This window comes from Balaenoptera physalus, assembly GCF_965194825.1.
Source record: "Balaenoptera physalus genome assembly, chromosome: 14".
NCBI classification, from domain to species: domain Eukaryota; kingdom Metazoa; phylum Chordata; class Mammalia; order Artiodactyla; family Balaenopteridae; genus Balaenoptera; species Balaenoptera physalus.
This window is the reverse complement of record NC_138893.1, coordinates 49,662,770-49,678,647: the sequence shown is the minus strand read 5'-3', so window position 1 is coordinate 49,678,647 and position 15,878 is coordinate 49,662,770. Positions and strand designations below refer to the sequence as shown.

Sequence of the window (15,878 nt, the reverse complement as noted above, 5' to 3'; positions counted from 1 at the left end):
CTCCTCTTTGCAGTTCGGGGGAGGCACCCGGTGAAAGGGTGAGCCGAGAAGTGCGGGGAGGGAGACGAGCTCTCTGGCAACACTACCCCCTAGACCTGAAGCCCCGGGTATTGCGGGTGGAGGAGGGAACAGGGCCAGAAAGGCTCCACTATGAGGAATCCCCGCCCCCGATTCTCAGCACTCCTTCCCCTACCCTCAGCACTGGCCCGGGTATGTATGAGTCCCTTGTCAGTCTCCCTGTCAGCCCCTATTTTCTCTGTTGTTCTCCACCCATGTATGAGTCTCTTTGGCCCCCACCAGTGCCCACCCTGCTTGAAGGGGGTTAGGGATGCAAAGGTCAACTCAGCCTCTAACGCAGGTTTATCTCAGGCCAGTGGACTACAATTTTCTCTTCTCTTGGAAGGACCCCTACCCTCACCCACTCCAGGACCCTGTCTCTGGGCCCTATTCACTCTCAAGGTGCCTTCTTCCCTGATCTAATGACCCCCGCTGGCCAACTGGGAAGAAAAAGAAAAGAAAGAGTGAACCAGGTCAGTTTCTCAAGACTTTCTTTTTCTTCTGTTCCTTTTTTTTTTTTCTTTCAACTTTCCTGCCCTGCTCTCTTCTGTCATCTGCCCTGTCCTAGATTCCTTCTGTTTTCCAGAAGATTTGGGAAATGATTGAGGGGTTTGGGGATGCAGGCAAGAGTGGGGGAGAAATGCCCTTGTTATGAGGCCCCCTTCCCTTAGACTAGCTCTTTTTTTCTGAAGCTAGCGGCTAGCACAAAGCTCAGCTACCTCCAGCTCCAGGAATGGCTACTGAACGACTGAGCCTACTAGTTTGACCTCCCCCACGATCCTTCATGGGCTCCTAGCCCATGAGCCCCCCAACCACCATGAGGATTAGGGGTGGGGGCAATGTCTGATGTGTTCTGATGGTATGGTGGCAGTGTCCCAGGTAATCCTGCCTGCCCAATGGCTCCTCTGGAGGAGTGACCTGCTGAGACGGAAAGCTTCAGCTAAAGTGACCCCAGCATATTTAACCTCTTCAGCTGGATTAATTTACAAGCACTTGATTCAATTAACCCAGCAGGAATTGTGGTGAGAGTTCAGACATGAGAAGGGGACAAGCAGCCGAAGGAAGGATTATCTTTGGGAGCAATGCCCTACTCCTGGCTTCTCCCTGACTCTGGAGGGTCCTCCACAGACCTGGTATAGACATTGGGGCATGGACAGAGCATAGACGGCTCTTTTTGGGGTTAAATTCTAAGAAGGGATGGGACTCCTATTTGGAGTTCTTAGAATAGGTGTATGTAAATGGGCCAAGAGATGGGCTTTTAAAATGGAGGGCAAGGAGTGCTTTGCTTATTGCCTCATGCCCTGGACCTGCCCTTATTCACTTCATATGAAAGGCTGGCAGGAATCTAGAAGCAGCCCAGATAGGCTGGCTGGCCTCCTTAACACCAAATTTTGAGGTAAAGGGATTTTCTTCTTCCTTCCTTCTACCCAAAAGGCAAGGGAGGCTACAACTTCTGAACTGAACTGGCTTCCACTAGGACCAGGAGACTGAGAAACAGAGTGTATAAGGGGTTCCCTAACCAGATGAGACCAGCACCTGGGAGATTACCTTAACTCTGTCATTGAGAAAGGAGTTCTGGGTAACAGAGATTAAGGGGAAATAGAAAACACACTAAAAAGACTGTCCCATACAAATCAATTTTTAATAACTTCAACTTGCCACCAGCTTCCAGCTCCTGCTCCTCTGGGGTTTATCACTGTCGAAAACACTAAATGCCCCAGGCTGGACTATCCATCTAGTGATCAGAGATGACCCTGCCCTTGATACCTTAAGAATCTACAACTATACATGGCAGCACGATGGTGGATTCTCTGGAACTTGCTCAATGTTGGAGTTGGAACTCTGACTCCCAGGGAGGGCGAGTACCCCAAAAAGATTTGAAGCCAAGTGGAATAGCAGCCGGGGAGGTCCCAGACCTGCTCTCACGGCTGGATTCTGGTACTTACTCCCAGATTCTTCCTGTGCTGCTTGCCCCCTACCATCCTGAGGGCTTCAGAAAGTGCTTTAGAAAGGGAGGATCTCAGAGCAGCAGCTACTTCAAAGGCAGCTGTGGGGCAGGAAAGCCTACAGCAGTAGTCCCAAGGAGGCTGTCCAGAGAAGGAACCATAGGCCAACTTCCCAAAGGTCGGCCTCTCCATGATGCTCACCTGGCCTGTTTCAGAGCCTGGCCCCAGCAAGTTCTCTCTCTGCCAGGCACCAGACCACAGCAGCAACAGATTCCCCCCCAGAGGAAATTCTCACGCAGGCTGGATGTAAACAACAGCCGGGTGAGGGGGTGGAACACGTGGAGGGGAGCTCAGCAGGCGCAAGAAAGGCTCCCAGAGGAGGGGGTAGCTAAGGAGGTGGGGAAGCTGCTGGAAAGGGAACCAGCAAAGTAGGCACCTGAGGGCTCCAGAAAACCTGTCCATGTTTATTTCACACACACACCCTAAAGACAATTTAAACCAGATTGAAAATGAAAAGCTAAGGTGGTGACCCTGTAGTGCTGACGAGTCAATGGGCTGGAAGGCAGGGGAACGCAAACAGGTACTCCTGGTGCCAAGAATCAAATCCACAAAGTGGTGGTCAGACAGCAGAGGAGTCAGCTCTGGATTCAGAAAATAGAAAAAACGTATCCCATTCCTACCTCACCCTAAGCCTGAGCTAAGGGCCAAGTGCTGGTGGGGGCAGGGGACACAGATTTCCGGGCACAAAGGAAGCAGAACTGGCTCCCCCTACATCTGACAGTCTGTTTTCAGAAGCCTAGGAGAACCACTGACCCCCCAGGTGTTGGCATCACCCTAAGGCTTACCCAACAGCTCCTGAAAATTAGTCAGTAGCCACAACTTGTAATCTCAATTGGAAATATGAGGGGTTGTCCAGAGAGCCCACCCTGGAAGTCCCCACATTTCTGAAGGTGTCTCCCTGTGCCCACCCATCCTCTCCCCAAATAAGATTATCCTTGGCTTGCCCATCCTGGCCCCTGCTGTCCAAGCTCCACTGAAGTGCGGCCTTCACCGAGAGACCTCGGTATCTGTGTTTTTCTCCAGCTTTGGGAACAGGCCCTCTCCCCTCGCCCCCGCCTCCAGCCCAGGAAGCCTCATGGGTAAGGGCAGTCAGTGGCTGCCCAGGTATGCATGGCAGCCTCAGGAGATAGTGGAGAATTCCTTGAGCAGGACTTCCTGGCTGAGTGTGTGGAAGGCCAGGTTCCTCCGGACGTTGGTGCTAATGGATCGAACCTGGGAAAAGGTGAGGGAAGGTGGGGGGCACAGGCAGAGAGAAAACAGGAGAGAGTCCGTTACAAACAGCAGAGGGCAGTGCCTGAAGCACAAGGCCAAGATGAAGTGCTAGAAGTTTCTCTCTTAGGAAATGAACCCTTAACATCTATCATCCCTGCAGGTAAATGAGCAAACAATTCCGTGATAGTCGGAAGAAAAGAGAGGTTGAGAGACAGGAATCCTAGTGGATGTGAGAAGAGCGTCTGAGCACCTGATGAGGTAGAAACAAGCACAGACAGGGAAGGAGGGCTGAGGTCAGGCCTTTGTCCTTGCCTCGGCCAGGCAGAAGGGGGACTGATCTGGTCAGTGGTCTAATGGAGGAGGAGAAACTGAGGCCAGAGGACTCATGCTCTGGAGCTACCTCTCTTTGGATGTGTTTCGAGTCTCCTCAATCTCCTTCTGTATTTATCTACTTTTCTGGGCTGGAAAGAACGTTTAGAGATGCAGCCCTTGTCTGTCATTGGATGGCAGGAGTATGATCCAAGGAGGCCAATAGCCAGGATCAGGTCATACAGCCAGTGAGTCCCAGTTGTGAAAGTAGGACCCAGGTTTCTCAGCTCCTAGTCCAGCACTCTCCATACCACAAAGATGCCTCCCCACTTGAGAGGAGAGTCCAGCTGTATCCTTGCTATGTCCCCACTGCTCATGCTTTCTACCCACAGACCAAGAACCTTGCAGGAAGTCCTGACTGTGTCAGCAGGAGAAAAGACCTGTGGGAAAGGGGCCAGAAGGCCAAACTCCCTGCTCTGAGTGGGTTCTAAGAGGAATCCAGCAGACTCTGGAAGGAAATTCATTCATGGGAAATAGAAGTGAACATCGAATGAGAGACAAAGCAGGGGAGGAAGGAGAAAAAGAATGTGTATCTGTCTTAGGCCCCAAAGCCCAGGGAGCTTTTTTTCAATTTCTGCTTTGCTATGGGAAACTTAATGAAGTCATCAGGCAGGAAGCAGAGGAAAGGGCAGCATGGCAAACAACAGGCAGCTCAAGCTCATTAGCTCCAAACCTAACCAGACCCTCTTTGCTTCCCTGTGCCAGAGGTATAGATATGAGGAGAAATGAGTAAGGCACAGGCTAGTGCCCAAAAGCCTCAAGAGAGCTGCTTGAAGTCTCTCCTCCACAATCCTCTTCATCTCCCAATAACTTGCTGACCACCCCATAAAAATACTGTACTCTGCTATCTTATTACACTAGTGGCTTCCCTGTTCCCAACTAACTCAGTCCAGAGTATATCTGCCTCACCTTGGGGAAGCCCAATAATCCCAGGAATGCCATGTCAGGGTCAGAGTTGGGCTGGGTTTAGCACAAGACAGGTGATCTAAAATCTAGCACCTTCATCATGGACTGGGCATGGGTAGTAAAAGCTGGGCTGATGCAAGTTCTGCCCCAGCAGTGGGAGGTCTGAGGACATGGGAAGTCGGTACACAGGCCTGTGTGCCCTGGTCTCAGCCCCCAGCCAGGATGATCATGGACAACCAGGCAGGTGGAGTGGCAGGAATACAGGGAGACTGGGCTTTTCCTGAGAGCATCTTCTGAGCACAGGACGGGAAAGGGACCACCAACAGGGTAAGTCCAGTTCTGTGGAGGTGCTGACTGGGAGGTGGAGTAGGAGGCAGAGCAGATGTTCACTGGCTGCAGGCGGCCAAGGGAGGGGGCTGCAGGAAGCTGAGTGACTGGAAAGTGGGAATGGGGGTAGGGAGTGAAGACTGGAGAACTAGATTGGAAGGGCACTCAGACCAGGACCCAGTTAGGAATTTAGGAAGAAGTGATTACATAAGGAGGAGAAGAATCAATTACTCTCATTAGTTACTCTGAGGACAGGATAAGGAGTAATGAGCCAGAGCTGCCACTGGGAACACACGTCAAACTCCAGGCCCAGCTGGAGCTGTGCAAGGGCTGTCACCATGGCTGCAGAGGAGAGGTGGGCACTGCTGCCTCAGACTTCTCACCCTTCCCAGCCTGGCACCAGCACTCTGGGGAATATCTTTGTCTCTCACTGCCTGGTCCTTCCTGGACTGCTTTGGGAGATAAGTTGCAAACCCAATCCAAGCAGGCCCCTCCAGTCTTATTTCATCAGCCTTTGCCCACCTGCACAGTAGAACCCAGTGGCTGGGAAAGGGCCCTTAAGAGACACAGGCAGAGATGGAGGCGGGGCACACTCACCAGCTCTTTGAAGAAGGCGGCTTCCTTGTGCTGCTCAGAGTAGCGCTCATACTGGTCCAGGCCATCTTGCAGCTTCAGTGTGAGCGTGTCATAGTTGGCTCGCACTACCTCTAGCACCTGGGGAAGTCAAGGGCCAGGTGGGGCTTAGTCCACACGAACCCTAGGTATTTGGCCCCCACGCCCCTCCTGCTGCCCTACTGCGTTGGATTCAGTCTGAGACAACACCCCCAAGAGACCTTGCTCACTACTTATTACCCTGAAAAAAGCCTGGCCACGGGGAGTGATTCCTCAGGTTTCTGGGGCCATGTCTTTTTGTTGTTTTTTTTTAAATTTTTATTGAAATATAGTTGATTTACAATGTTGTGTGTTTCAGGTGTACAGCAAAGTGATTCAGTTATACATATATATAAAAATATATAGGGAATTCCCTGGCGGTCCAGTGTTTAGAACTCCACGCTTTCACTGCCGAGGGCATGGGTTCAAGCCCTGGTTGGGGAATTAAGATCCCACAAGCTGTGTGGCATGGCCAAAATATATATATACACACATACATACGTATTCTTTTTTTTACATTCTCTTTCATTATTAGGATATTACAAGATATTGAGTATATAGTTCCCTATGCTATATGGTAGGTGGGACCACTTTCTAATCTCTTCCATCCCCTGCCTTTCCTGACTAGTCCAGCCTGGTCACCAGGGCTGTTTACTGTGGGTATGGTAAAGAAGCATGAGAAGAGGTGACAGAACAGTGAGTGTCGGAGCCCCTCAGTATCCCTGATACCAAAGATGCGTTCTCAGCCATATCCTGCAGCTTTCTCTGGCCAGGCTGTCAGTTGCTGAGTAAGACTTTGCCAATGTCTCCTTCCTTTTCCTTTTCTGGGAACCACATTTCTTCAGTCCTGGGATGTTCCTCAGCACCATCTGCCACTTGTTTTCATCTCCCAATGCCAACTCAGTCTTCTTATCCATTGCCTGGATGGAACTTTTTGGGCATCCTAGCCTTGGAGTGTAGGAGACACTTTCTAAACTAAGCTAGAGCTTATCTCATCCTCTTTTGTTCTGATGAGGGGTCCCTCTCCTACTATGCCTCTGCTTTCTATGGGGGTGGATTCAGACCTCCACTAACTCCAGGAACCTTGGATCTCTGTGGTTCCAGAAGGAAAGGACTACCAAAGCCATTCCTGATATGACTTCGGCTTATCAGACCATAAATCAAAGACAAGGACAATTAGTTACATCACGAATATTCAGAGGTGAACTAGCCTAGCCCCCTGCTGCCCACTGTAATGAAAACTATTTTGGATATATCATGTCTATTATTAGCAAGACCAGACTAGTATTTAGAGAGTGTAGTACTATCTTGCCAGCTTGAAGATAATTATATTTGGGTTATACAATGATTAGTTACATCAGAAGATGTAGATCTTCTACATTAAGTTAGAAGAAGTGAGCTGGGTAGAAAGGAGAGACCAGGAGAGTGAATAATTTTTCACTGTGGCAATCTGTGTGATAGCTATTTTGCAATTTGATCTGACCTGGGAGGGAAGTGTATGATGTCATGGAGAGCTCCCAGCTCAGTAGGGAGTCTTGGGAGGAAGGAGTGTGATGAGGGAGGCTTAGCTCCAACAGAACGTAGGGGTGAAGGGAATAAGCTAGAGTCAGGACTGAGCAGAAAGACTGAGAATGGAGTCCTGAGGGGTACAAAGGTGCCTCTGGGCTGTTCCCTTCACCAGTTCAGTCTTGTTCCAGGGCAGACTTCACCTAGTGGCAAACACTTCTGCCTGCCAAGAATTCCTGAGGAGAAAGTAGGGATGGAGAACACAGGCTTGTGTTCCTGAGTTTGGGAAGGACAGCTAGGTCAAAGGTCTGGTCCAGATTCAGGCTCTTTTCCTCCAGACACCCCACTCCTCAAGGTCACTTTGCCAAACTATGTCCCAGAGACTCTAGTATAGGCTGGCTCCTTTGCTTCTAATTCCATTTGTCAGCTCTGTCGGCAAGAGGACCAGTACCCAGCAACGCCAGTCACCCACGAAGTAATCTGGCCCCCTCATGCACGTGGGCTGTGCTAGTGGCTGAAATATCTACGGCCAAGGTCTTGGCTCAGAAATAAATGGCTCAAGCCCAGAAAAAGGCAAAATTCCAGAAAAAGGCAAGATGGAACCAGCTCCCAGGAATCAGGCAGAATAAAATAATACATGCTTTTCCAAAAAAAAAAAAAAAAAAAATAATAATAATACATGCTTTTCCAATACCTGAATTCTGGGCAGCTTCAGCAATGGCTATGACCCAGCAACCTGGGCTCAGCCTTTCCTAAGGGGTGTCAGGTGCCAAAAGACAAATACCATGCTAAAGCTAACTCCTGAGAAGAAGAAACAGCACATCAAGAGATGCAATGTCCTGAGAGCCTCAGGCAAGGCCGCCCTTATCACCTGGGCTTTCTCTCTTCTTGCCAGGGCAGAGTGGAAGGTATAAGATATCGCTCAGAACAGGGATTTTTTCTTTCCCAATAAAGTTGGCTTTTCCTGGAAGAGCTTAGTTCAGTTTCTTGCAGGGAGGTGAAAGCAGAGAAGGCCCCTGAGCTATCAGCTCCTTGGAAGGAAACCAGAGGCCTGGCTGGACTTTGTGCATGATCTCAGCTCTCCCCTTGTCCAGACATTGCCCAGGGTCACGTTCTCCTTCCCTGGCCCTTTCTTGTGTTCACCCAGCCCCTGCCATTTCCTGCCCATATCACTTCTCTTAAATTTCCAAGAGAAGAAAACATTCTAAGCTCAGGTCTGGGCCCCAGCCCATTCAGAACTTCAGAGCACTAGGGGTATACTCCTCGTCTGGCATCTTCCTTTCTGTAGCTTAAGACTTTAGGAATATGTCCCATTTGGGCCTCCCTCACACTCAACACTGGCCGGGGACAAAGCAAGGGCAGTAGTTAGGCAGAGGGTAATATCCCAGAACCCTTGTACCTAAAAAGGCCTCAGGCTTTACCATAATTTGCCTCCTCAATTTCTGACTTCCTGGCAACTTCAAAGGCCCTTCCTAGGCGGACATCCCTCCCTAATCAATCAGGTAACAGTCTACACCCTAGCACAGCCCACCTTCTTTCACCAGTTGTTGGGCTTGCGGGCTTCCTAGAATCTTTCATTTTCTCTGAAAGGACCTCATCTGGCCTCTCACTCTTCCTCTACTTTCCCAAAGCAGTCCCTCCCCATAACTGGTTATGTGTTTACTGTGTTTAATGTGTTTCTTTTCTCCCAGAAGCAATAAAGGTCTCTCCCTAACCTTGCAATCCCACCAGTCTAAGGACAGCCCTTCAGTGGCATTCTCACAATTAAGTGGTGGTCACGTGCTGGACAGCTTGTAAGGGGAATTCTGATGATAGAGAAGCAAAAAGCCAATTCTCCTTCCTCCATAATCCATATTTATTCTTCCAAATTCAGGATTAGTTAAAGCTAAACAAGAAGCACTGCAGGGACTTCCCCGGTGGCAGTGGTTAGGAATCTACCTGCCAATGCAGGGGACATGGGTTCGATAACCTGATCCGGGAAGATCCCACATGCCGCAGAGCAACTAAGCCCGTGTGCCACAACTACTGAAGCCCGTGCGCCCTAGAACCTGTGCTCCTCAACAAGAGAAGCCACCGCAATGAGAAGCCCGTGCACTGCAGCAAAGAGTAGCCCCCGCTCAGCAATGAAGACCCAATGCAGCCAAAAAAAAAAAAAAAAAAAAAAAAAGCAATGCAAAGATGTTCTCCAATTAAAGACATTGGTGGGTCACAGTCTGGGTCTAGTTGTGCCTAGGCCCTGATAAAGAATCTCAACCAACAGCTATTAATTTTCAAAATAACGTAGTTAAGAGAATGGCTCTAGAGCAAGCCTGCCTGGACTCACCCTAGCTCTACCACATACTAGCAGCAGGGCGGAGCTGGGTGAGCCCGTTTCCTCATCTGTAAAACAGGGATAATAATAACGTTCATCATATAGAAGATTAAATAAGGTAATATATATAAAGCGCCAAGTATACCGCTTGACACACAAGCAGTACGTAATAAACACAGCTGTTATTATTATTATTATTTTAATTTTACACTGGGTTGAGAATCATTTCATAAGTTTATTTTATTTTTTAATTTATTTATTTTTTGTTTCTTTATTTTTGGCTGTGTTGGGTCTTTGTTGCTGCATGCAGGTTTTCTCTAGTTGCGGTAAGCGGGGGTTACTCTTCGTCGTGGTGCACGGGCTTTTCATTGCAGTGGCTTCTCTTGTTGTGGAGCACGGGCTCTAGGCGCATGAGCTTCAGTAGTTGTGGCACACAGGCTCAGTAGTTGTGGCTCGTGGGCTCTAGAGCACAGGCTCAGTAGTTGTGGCGCAAGGGCTTAGTTGCTCCACGGCATGTGGGATCTTCCCGGACCAGGGCTTGAACCCGTGTCCCATGCATTGGCAGGCGGATTCTTAACCACTGCGCCATCAGGGAAGCCCTGTTATTATTATTATGCTTTCATTTTAAAATGACTCCATGAATAACTGCTTTTTAGGACCTGACATTCCAACCCTTGCCATAAATGAGCAAACTTTCCCTTCTCCCACTTTCTGGAAGAGATCTGTCTTCTACAGGCTTCCCAATGAGGGATTTCTGGTGGAGGAAAGAACACCCTGCTTTAGGGTTTGTGCTTTAGCAGGTACAGGCAGGCTGAGTGGCAGGCTGTCTCCTGAAGAAACAAACATGCTATTACTACTGATTTCCTCACTGAAATTGCATCATAGCTAGATTCTCAGCACCCTGAAGGAAGGCACCCAGTGTTACATTACAGATTTTCCACAATGCCTAACACAGTCCTAAGGAACAGTAAACATTCAACATGCTTGTGGACTAATTTAGTAACACTCAGGCCCAACCAAAAAGGAAAGGAATCTCTCATCAAGGTTGCACGATAGGGGAGTTCCCTGGTGGTCTAGTGGTTAGGATTCGGCTTTCACTGCTGTGGCCTGGGTCCAGTCCCTGGTCAGGGAACTGAGATCCCGCAAGCTGCGCACGGCCCGGGAGGGAAAAAAAGTCTCATGATAAGATTAGAATTAGACAGTACACCCAGCCAGTGCACTGTTCTCAGCACTCTTATAGGCTTCTAAAGCCCAACTCCTGCCTTTAAGGAGCTAACAAGCAAATGGGGAATCAAGATAAACCACCATGTAAGGGCATACCCACATATATAAGCACATAAACAGTTGGGCCGGTAGAACTAAGTGTAGTTTGCAGTCAGCTGCATAGCTGACCAGTGAATGGGCAGCCTGGTTGAAACAGTATCACATCTTTTAAGACAGGGAAAACTAAGGAATCCAAAGTCTCTTCTCTTTTGCCTACCACCTAATCCTACTCAGCTAATTCAGATTGCAAAATTCTCTCCAGGTGGACATAGCCTAAAAGAGTCATGATGACCAAGAAGACAGGTAACTATCAGGACAAAATATCAGCCATCCAAGAGCTTCAGTTTCAATTCTTGCTCTTTTAAGAGAGTTGAGGGTTGAACCTTTGTAAATGATCAATGTAAGGCTGGGACTCTGGCTGAGGAAAAGAAGGAAAATATGGGGAAAGGGAAGAGAGATGTTTTAGTGGATTATCTTTAAAAACATATTAAAATGCTCACTATAACATATTGTTTCCAAAATCCACTCAAGACTCTCCTCTAGGACTTCCCTGGTGGCGCAGCAGTTAAAAATCCACCTGCCAATGCAGGGGACATGGGTTGGAGCCCTGGTCTGGGAAGATGCCACATGCCGCGGAGCAACTAAGCCTGTGTACCACAACTACTGAGCCTGCACTCTAGAGCCGGCAAGCCACAACTACTGAGCCCGCGTGCCTAGAGCCCATGCGCCACAACAAAGAGAAGCCACTGTAATGAGAAGCCTGCACACCGCAATGAAGAGTAGCCCTGGCTCGCCGCAAATAGAGAAAGCCCGTGCACAGCAACAAAGACCCAACACAGCCAAAAATAAATAAATAAATTTATTTTTAAAAAAACCCTCTCCTCCAGTAACTGAAAAAAGAGGAAGGAAGGAAGAAAGAGAAAGAAGTAAAATGGACAATGCATATGAATAGTTAATTCAAGGGAAGTTTCTCTGAAAAGTATATGAATTTTTAAAAATTTAGTTGGGTAACTCAGGGTATACTGTAATATTTTAAAGTAGTTCAGGACTTCCACTTCCATTCATGATGGAGTAACTGAAAACTAGGAAAGAAATACCTCTTTTCATATATTGTATAAAAGGCAGTTCAGGACAGGAATCCTGAGAGAAAGAAAATATAAGGTGAGCATGAAAATCTTGCTGGGCTAAGGAGACACACTAGAGTTTGGAGAGGCAGAGGTGGCTGGCACTTGTGAGGCAGGTTACCAGAAAGAAAAGAGTTAGGCAAAGAACAGAGCTTCAGAAATTTATGTAGGGTTCCCATTGAATCTGCTGCTGAGTAAGAATCACACGTATAAGGTAAAATTCAACCAGTTCGAACAAAAAAATGACTAAGGATCTGTAAGCTGAACAATTCCCAGAGCTCACACAGGACTGGGAGGTGTATGAATTTTGACCAAGCAGAATGAAAAGTACCTGTTGAATACGTATGGCATTCAAAAGAGGCACCAGAACAGTTGCACCTTAATTACAGAACTAAACTAGCCCTAGAGTTAAAGGCCACTATAAACCTACCTTAACAAAGATAAAAAGAAATTTCACGGATGAAGGTGGTCAAAAGGTACAAACTTCCAATTATAAGATAAATTAGTACTGGGGATGTAATGTACTACATGCTGTATGGTATGGTTAACACTGCTGTATGGTATATTTGGAAATTATTGAGAGAGTAAATCCCAAGAGTTTTCATCACAAGGAACACCCCATTCCCCGCCACCTTTGTACCTACAGGAGATGACTAATGTTAACTAAAGTTACTATGGTAAATTTAAACAGTACTATATGTCAATTATATCTCAAGGAACACCCCATTCCCTGCCGCCTTTGTACCTATAGGAGATGACTAATGTTAACTAAAGTTACTGTGGTAAATTTAAACAGTACTATATGTCAATTATATCTCAATAACACTGGAAAAAAAGATCACCACATGAAAAAAGGAGTTTCAAGAGAATATTGCTGCTCCACAAATAATTTGCTTATCTTCCTCAATAAAGTCCAGCATTATTTAATAAAGATAACAAAATCCAGCACTTAACTATATAACATTCACAATGCCCAGTATCCAATAAAAAATTATCAGACATGTCTGGGCTTCCCTGGTGGCTCAGTGGTTAAGAATCTGCCAGCTAATGCAGGGGACATGGGTTCGAGGCCTGGTCCAGGAAGATCCCACAGGCCCCAGAGCAACTAGGCCCGTGCGTCACAACTACTGAACCTGTGCTTTAGACCCCGCATGCCACAACTACTGAGCCCATGTGCCACAACTACTGAAGCCTGCACGTCTAGAGCCCGTGTTCCACAACAAGAGAAGCCACTGCAATGAGAAGCCCACACACCGCAACGAAGAGTAGCCCCCGCTTGCCGCAACCAGAGAAAGCCCACGCACAGCAACGAAGACCCAATGCAGCCAAAAATTAAAAAAAAAAAAAAAAAGTCAGACACGTCAAGAAGCAGGAAAATGTAACTCATAACCAAGAGAAACATCAATGAATAGAAATAGACCCAGAAATGAAAGAGATGATGGAATTAGCAAGGACGTTTAAAGAGCTATTATAAGTATGTTCAAGTGTTTAAAGACAACCATGAACATAATAAGGAACAAAATGGAAGGTATAAGGCACATCACAATAAAATTGCTGAAAATCAATGTTAAAGACAGAATATAAAAAGCAGCTAGAAGGGGGATAAACACATTATGTACAGAGGAGCAAAGATAAAAATTCACAATTCTTGTCAATAACTATACAAGCCAGAGAACAATGGAATGATACGGTGCCAAAAGAAAAAAAATTGTTAGCCCAGAATTCTATATCCAGCAAAAATATCTTTCTGAAATGAGGGTGAAATAAAGACCTTATCAAACAAACAATCTAAGAGAATGTGTTGCCAACAGTCCTGCAACTAGAAGAGATGTTTAAAGAAGATCTTCTGGTAGAAGGACAATTATATTATCTGGATCTATAAATAGGAATAAAAATTACTGGAAATGGTAAATACACAGATAAGTGTAAAATACTTTTACATAAATTTGAAAACTAGGAAAAAAGATAATTGACTCTTTAAAGCAAAAAACAGTAACAATCTAATATGAAATTCATAAGAAACCGAGAAGAAAAATGTCTGACAACAGTAGTACAAAGAACAAGAGGGGGAAAAATGGATACATACTACTGCAAGGTTATTATACATTACATGAAGTCCTGTAACATATTTTGAAGGTACACTGTGGGAAGTTAAAGATGCGTATTGTAAAACCTAGAGCAACGACTAAAATAATAAAATTAAGAGGTATAGCTAAGAAGTCAATATTGGACATAAAATGGAATCATAAAAAACACTCAGTAAGAAACCATTTCCTCTAAGATCAGGAACAAGACAAGGTTGTCCACTCTCACCACTATTATTCAACATAGTTTTGGAAGTCCTAGCCACAGCAATCAGAGAAGAAAGAGAAATAAAAGAAATCCAAATCGGAAAAGAAAAAGTAAAGCTGTCACTGTTTTCAGATGACATGATACTATACATAGAGAATCCTAAAGATGCTACCAGAAAACTACTAGAGCTAATCAATGAACTTGGTAAAGTAGCAGGATACAAAATTAATGCACAGAAATATCTTGCATTCCTATACACTAATGATGAAAAATCTGAAAGAGAAATTAAGGAAACACTCCCATTTACCACTGCAACAAAAAGAATAAAATACCTAGCAATAAACCTACCTAAGGAGACAAAAGACCTGTATGCAGAAAATTGTAAGACACTGATGAAAGAAATTAAAGATGATACCAACAGATGGAGAGATATACCATGTTCTTGGATTGGAAGAACCAACATTGTGAAAATGACTATACTACCCAAAGCAATCTACAGATTCAATGCAATCCCTATCAAACTACCAATGGCATTTTTCACAGAACTAGAACAAAAAGTTTCAAAATTTGTATGGAAACACAAAAGACCCCGAAGAGCCAAAGCAATCTTAAGAAAGAAAAACGGAGCTGGAGGAATCAGGCTCCCAGACTTCAGACTATACTACAAAGCTACAGTAATCAAGACAGTATGGTACTGGCACAAAAACAGAAATATAGATCAATGGAACAGGATAGAAAGCCCAGAGATAGCCCCACACACATATGGTCACCTTATTTTTGATAAAGGAGGCAAGAATATACAATGGAGAAAAGACAGCCTCTTCAATAAGTGGTGCTGAGAAAACTGGACAGCTACATGTAAAAGAATGAAATTAGAACACTCCCTAACACCATACACAAAAATAAACTCAAAATGGATTAAAGACCTAAATCTAAGGCCAGACACTATAAAACTCTTAGAGGAAAACATAGGCAGAACACTCTATGACATAAATCACAGCAAGATCCTTTTTGACCCACCTCCTAGAGAAATGGAAATGAAAACAAAAATAAACAAATGGGACCTAATGAAACTTCAAAGCTTTTGCACAGCAAAGGAAACCATAAACAAGACAAAAAGACAACCCTCAGAATGGGAGAAAATATTTGAAATGAAGCAACTGACAAAGGATTAATCTCCAAAATTTATAAGCAGCACATACAGCTCAATATCAAAAAAGCAAACAACCCAATCCAAAAATGGGCAGAAGACCTAAATAGACATTTCTCCAAAGAAGATATACAGATTGCCAACAAACACATGAAAGGATGCTCAACATCATTAATCATTAGAGAAATGCAAATCAAAACTACAATGAGGTATCACCTCACACTAGTCAGAATGGCCATCATCAAAAAATCTACAAACAATAAATGCTGGAGAGGGTGTGGAGAAAAGGGAACCCTCTTGCACTGTTGGTGGGAATGTAAATTGATACTGCCACTATGGAGAACAGTATGGAGTTTCCTTACAAAACTAAAAATAGAACTACCATATGACCCAGCAATCCCACTACTGGGCATATACCCTGAGAAAACCATAATTCAAAAAGAGTCATGTACCATAATGTTCACTGCAGGTCTATTTACAATAGCCAGGACATGGAAGCAACCTAAGTGTCCATCGACAGATGAATGGATAAAGAAGATGCGGTACATGTATACAATGGAATATTACTCAGCCATAAAAAAAAAACAAAACTGAATTATTTGTAGTGAGGTGGATGGACCTAGAGTCTGTCATACAGAGTGAAGTATGTCAGAAAGAGAAAAACAAATACCATATGCTAACACATATATATGGAATCTAAAAAA

General features: G+C 45.5%; 1 protein-coding gene and 1 long non-coding RNA gene across 10 annotated transcripts in view; one reads left to right on the top strand and one right to left on the bottom strand.

Annotated features, from left to right (window-relative positions):
• Positions 1 to 47: 47 nt before the first annotated feature.
• LOC309643047 lies at positions 48 to 11,472 on the top strand. The gene is made up of 2 exons (XR_014253504.1): positions 48 to 530; positions 11,140 to 11,472. It is a non-coding gene; the product is annotated as an uncharacterized lncRNA (long non-coding RNA).
• The window catches only part of ARMH3 (armadillo like helical domain containing 3), a 190,703-nt gene continuing 177,272 nt past the window's right edge, over positions 2,448 to 15,878 (bottom strand). For all 9 annotated transcript variants that reach the window (XM_082425169.1, XM_082425161.1, XM_082425165.1 and 6 more), the window contains 2 exons: positions 5,475 to 5,591; positions 2,448 to 3,275 (listed from right to left, as the gene is read on the bottom strand). In XM_082425169.1, coding sequence (XP_082281295.1) covers positions 3,183 to 3,275; positions 5,475 to 5,591 — 210 coding nt within the window. In that variant the 3' untranslated portion in view covers positions 2,448 to 3,182. The remainder of the gene's footprint in view (positions 3,276 to 5,474; positions 5,592 to 15,878) is intronic.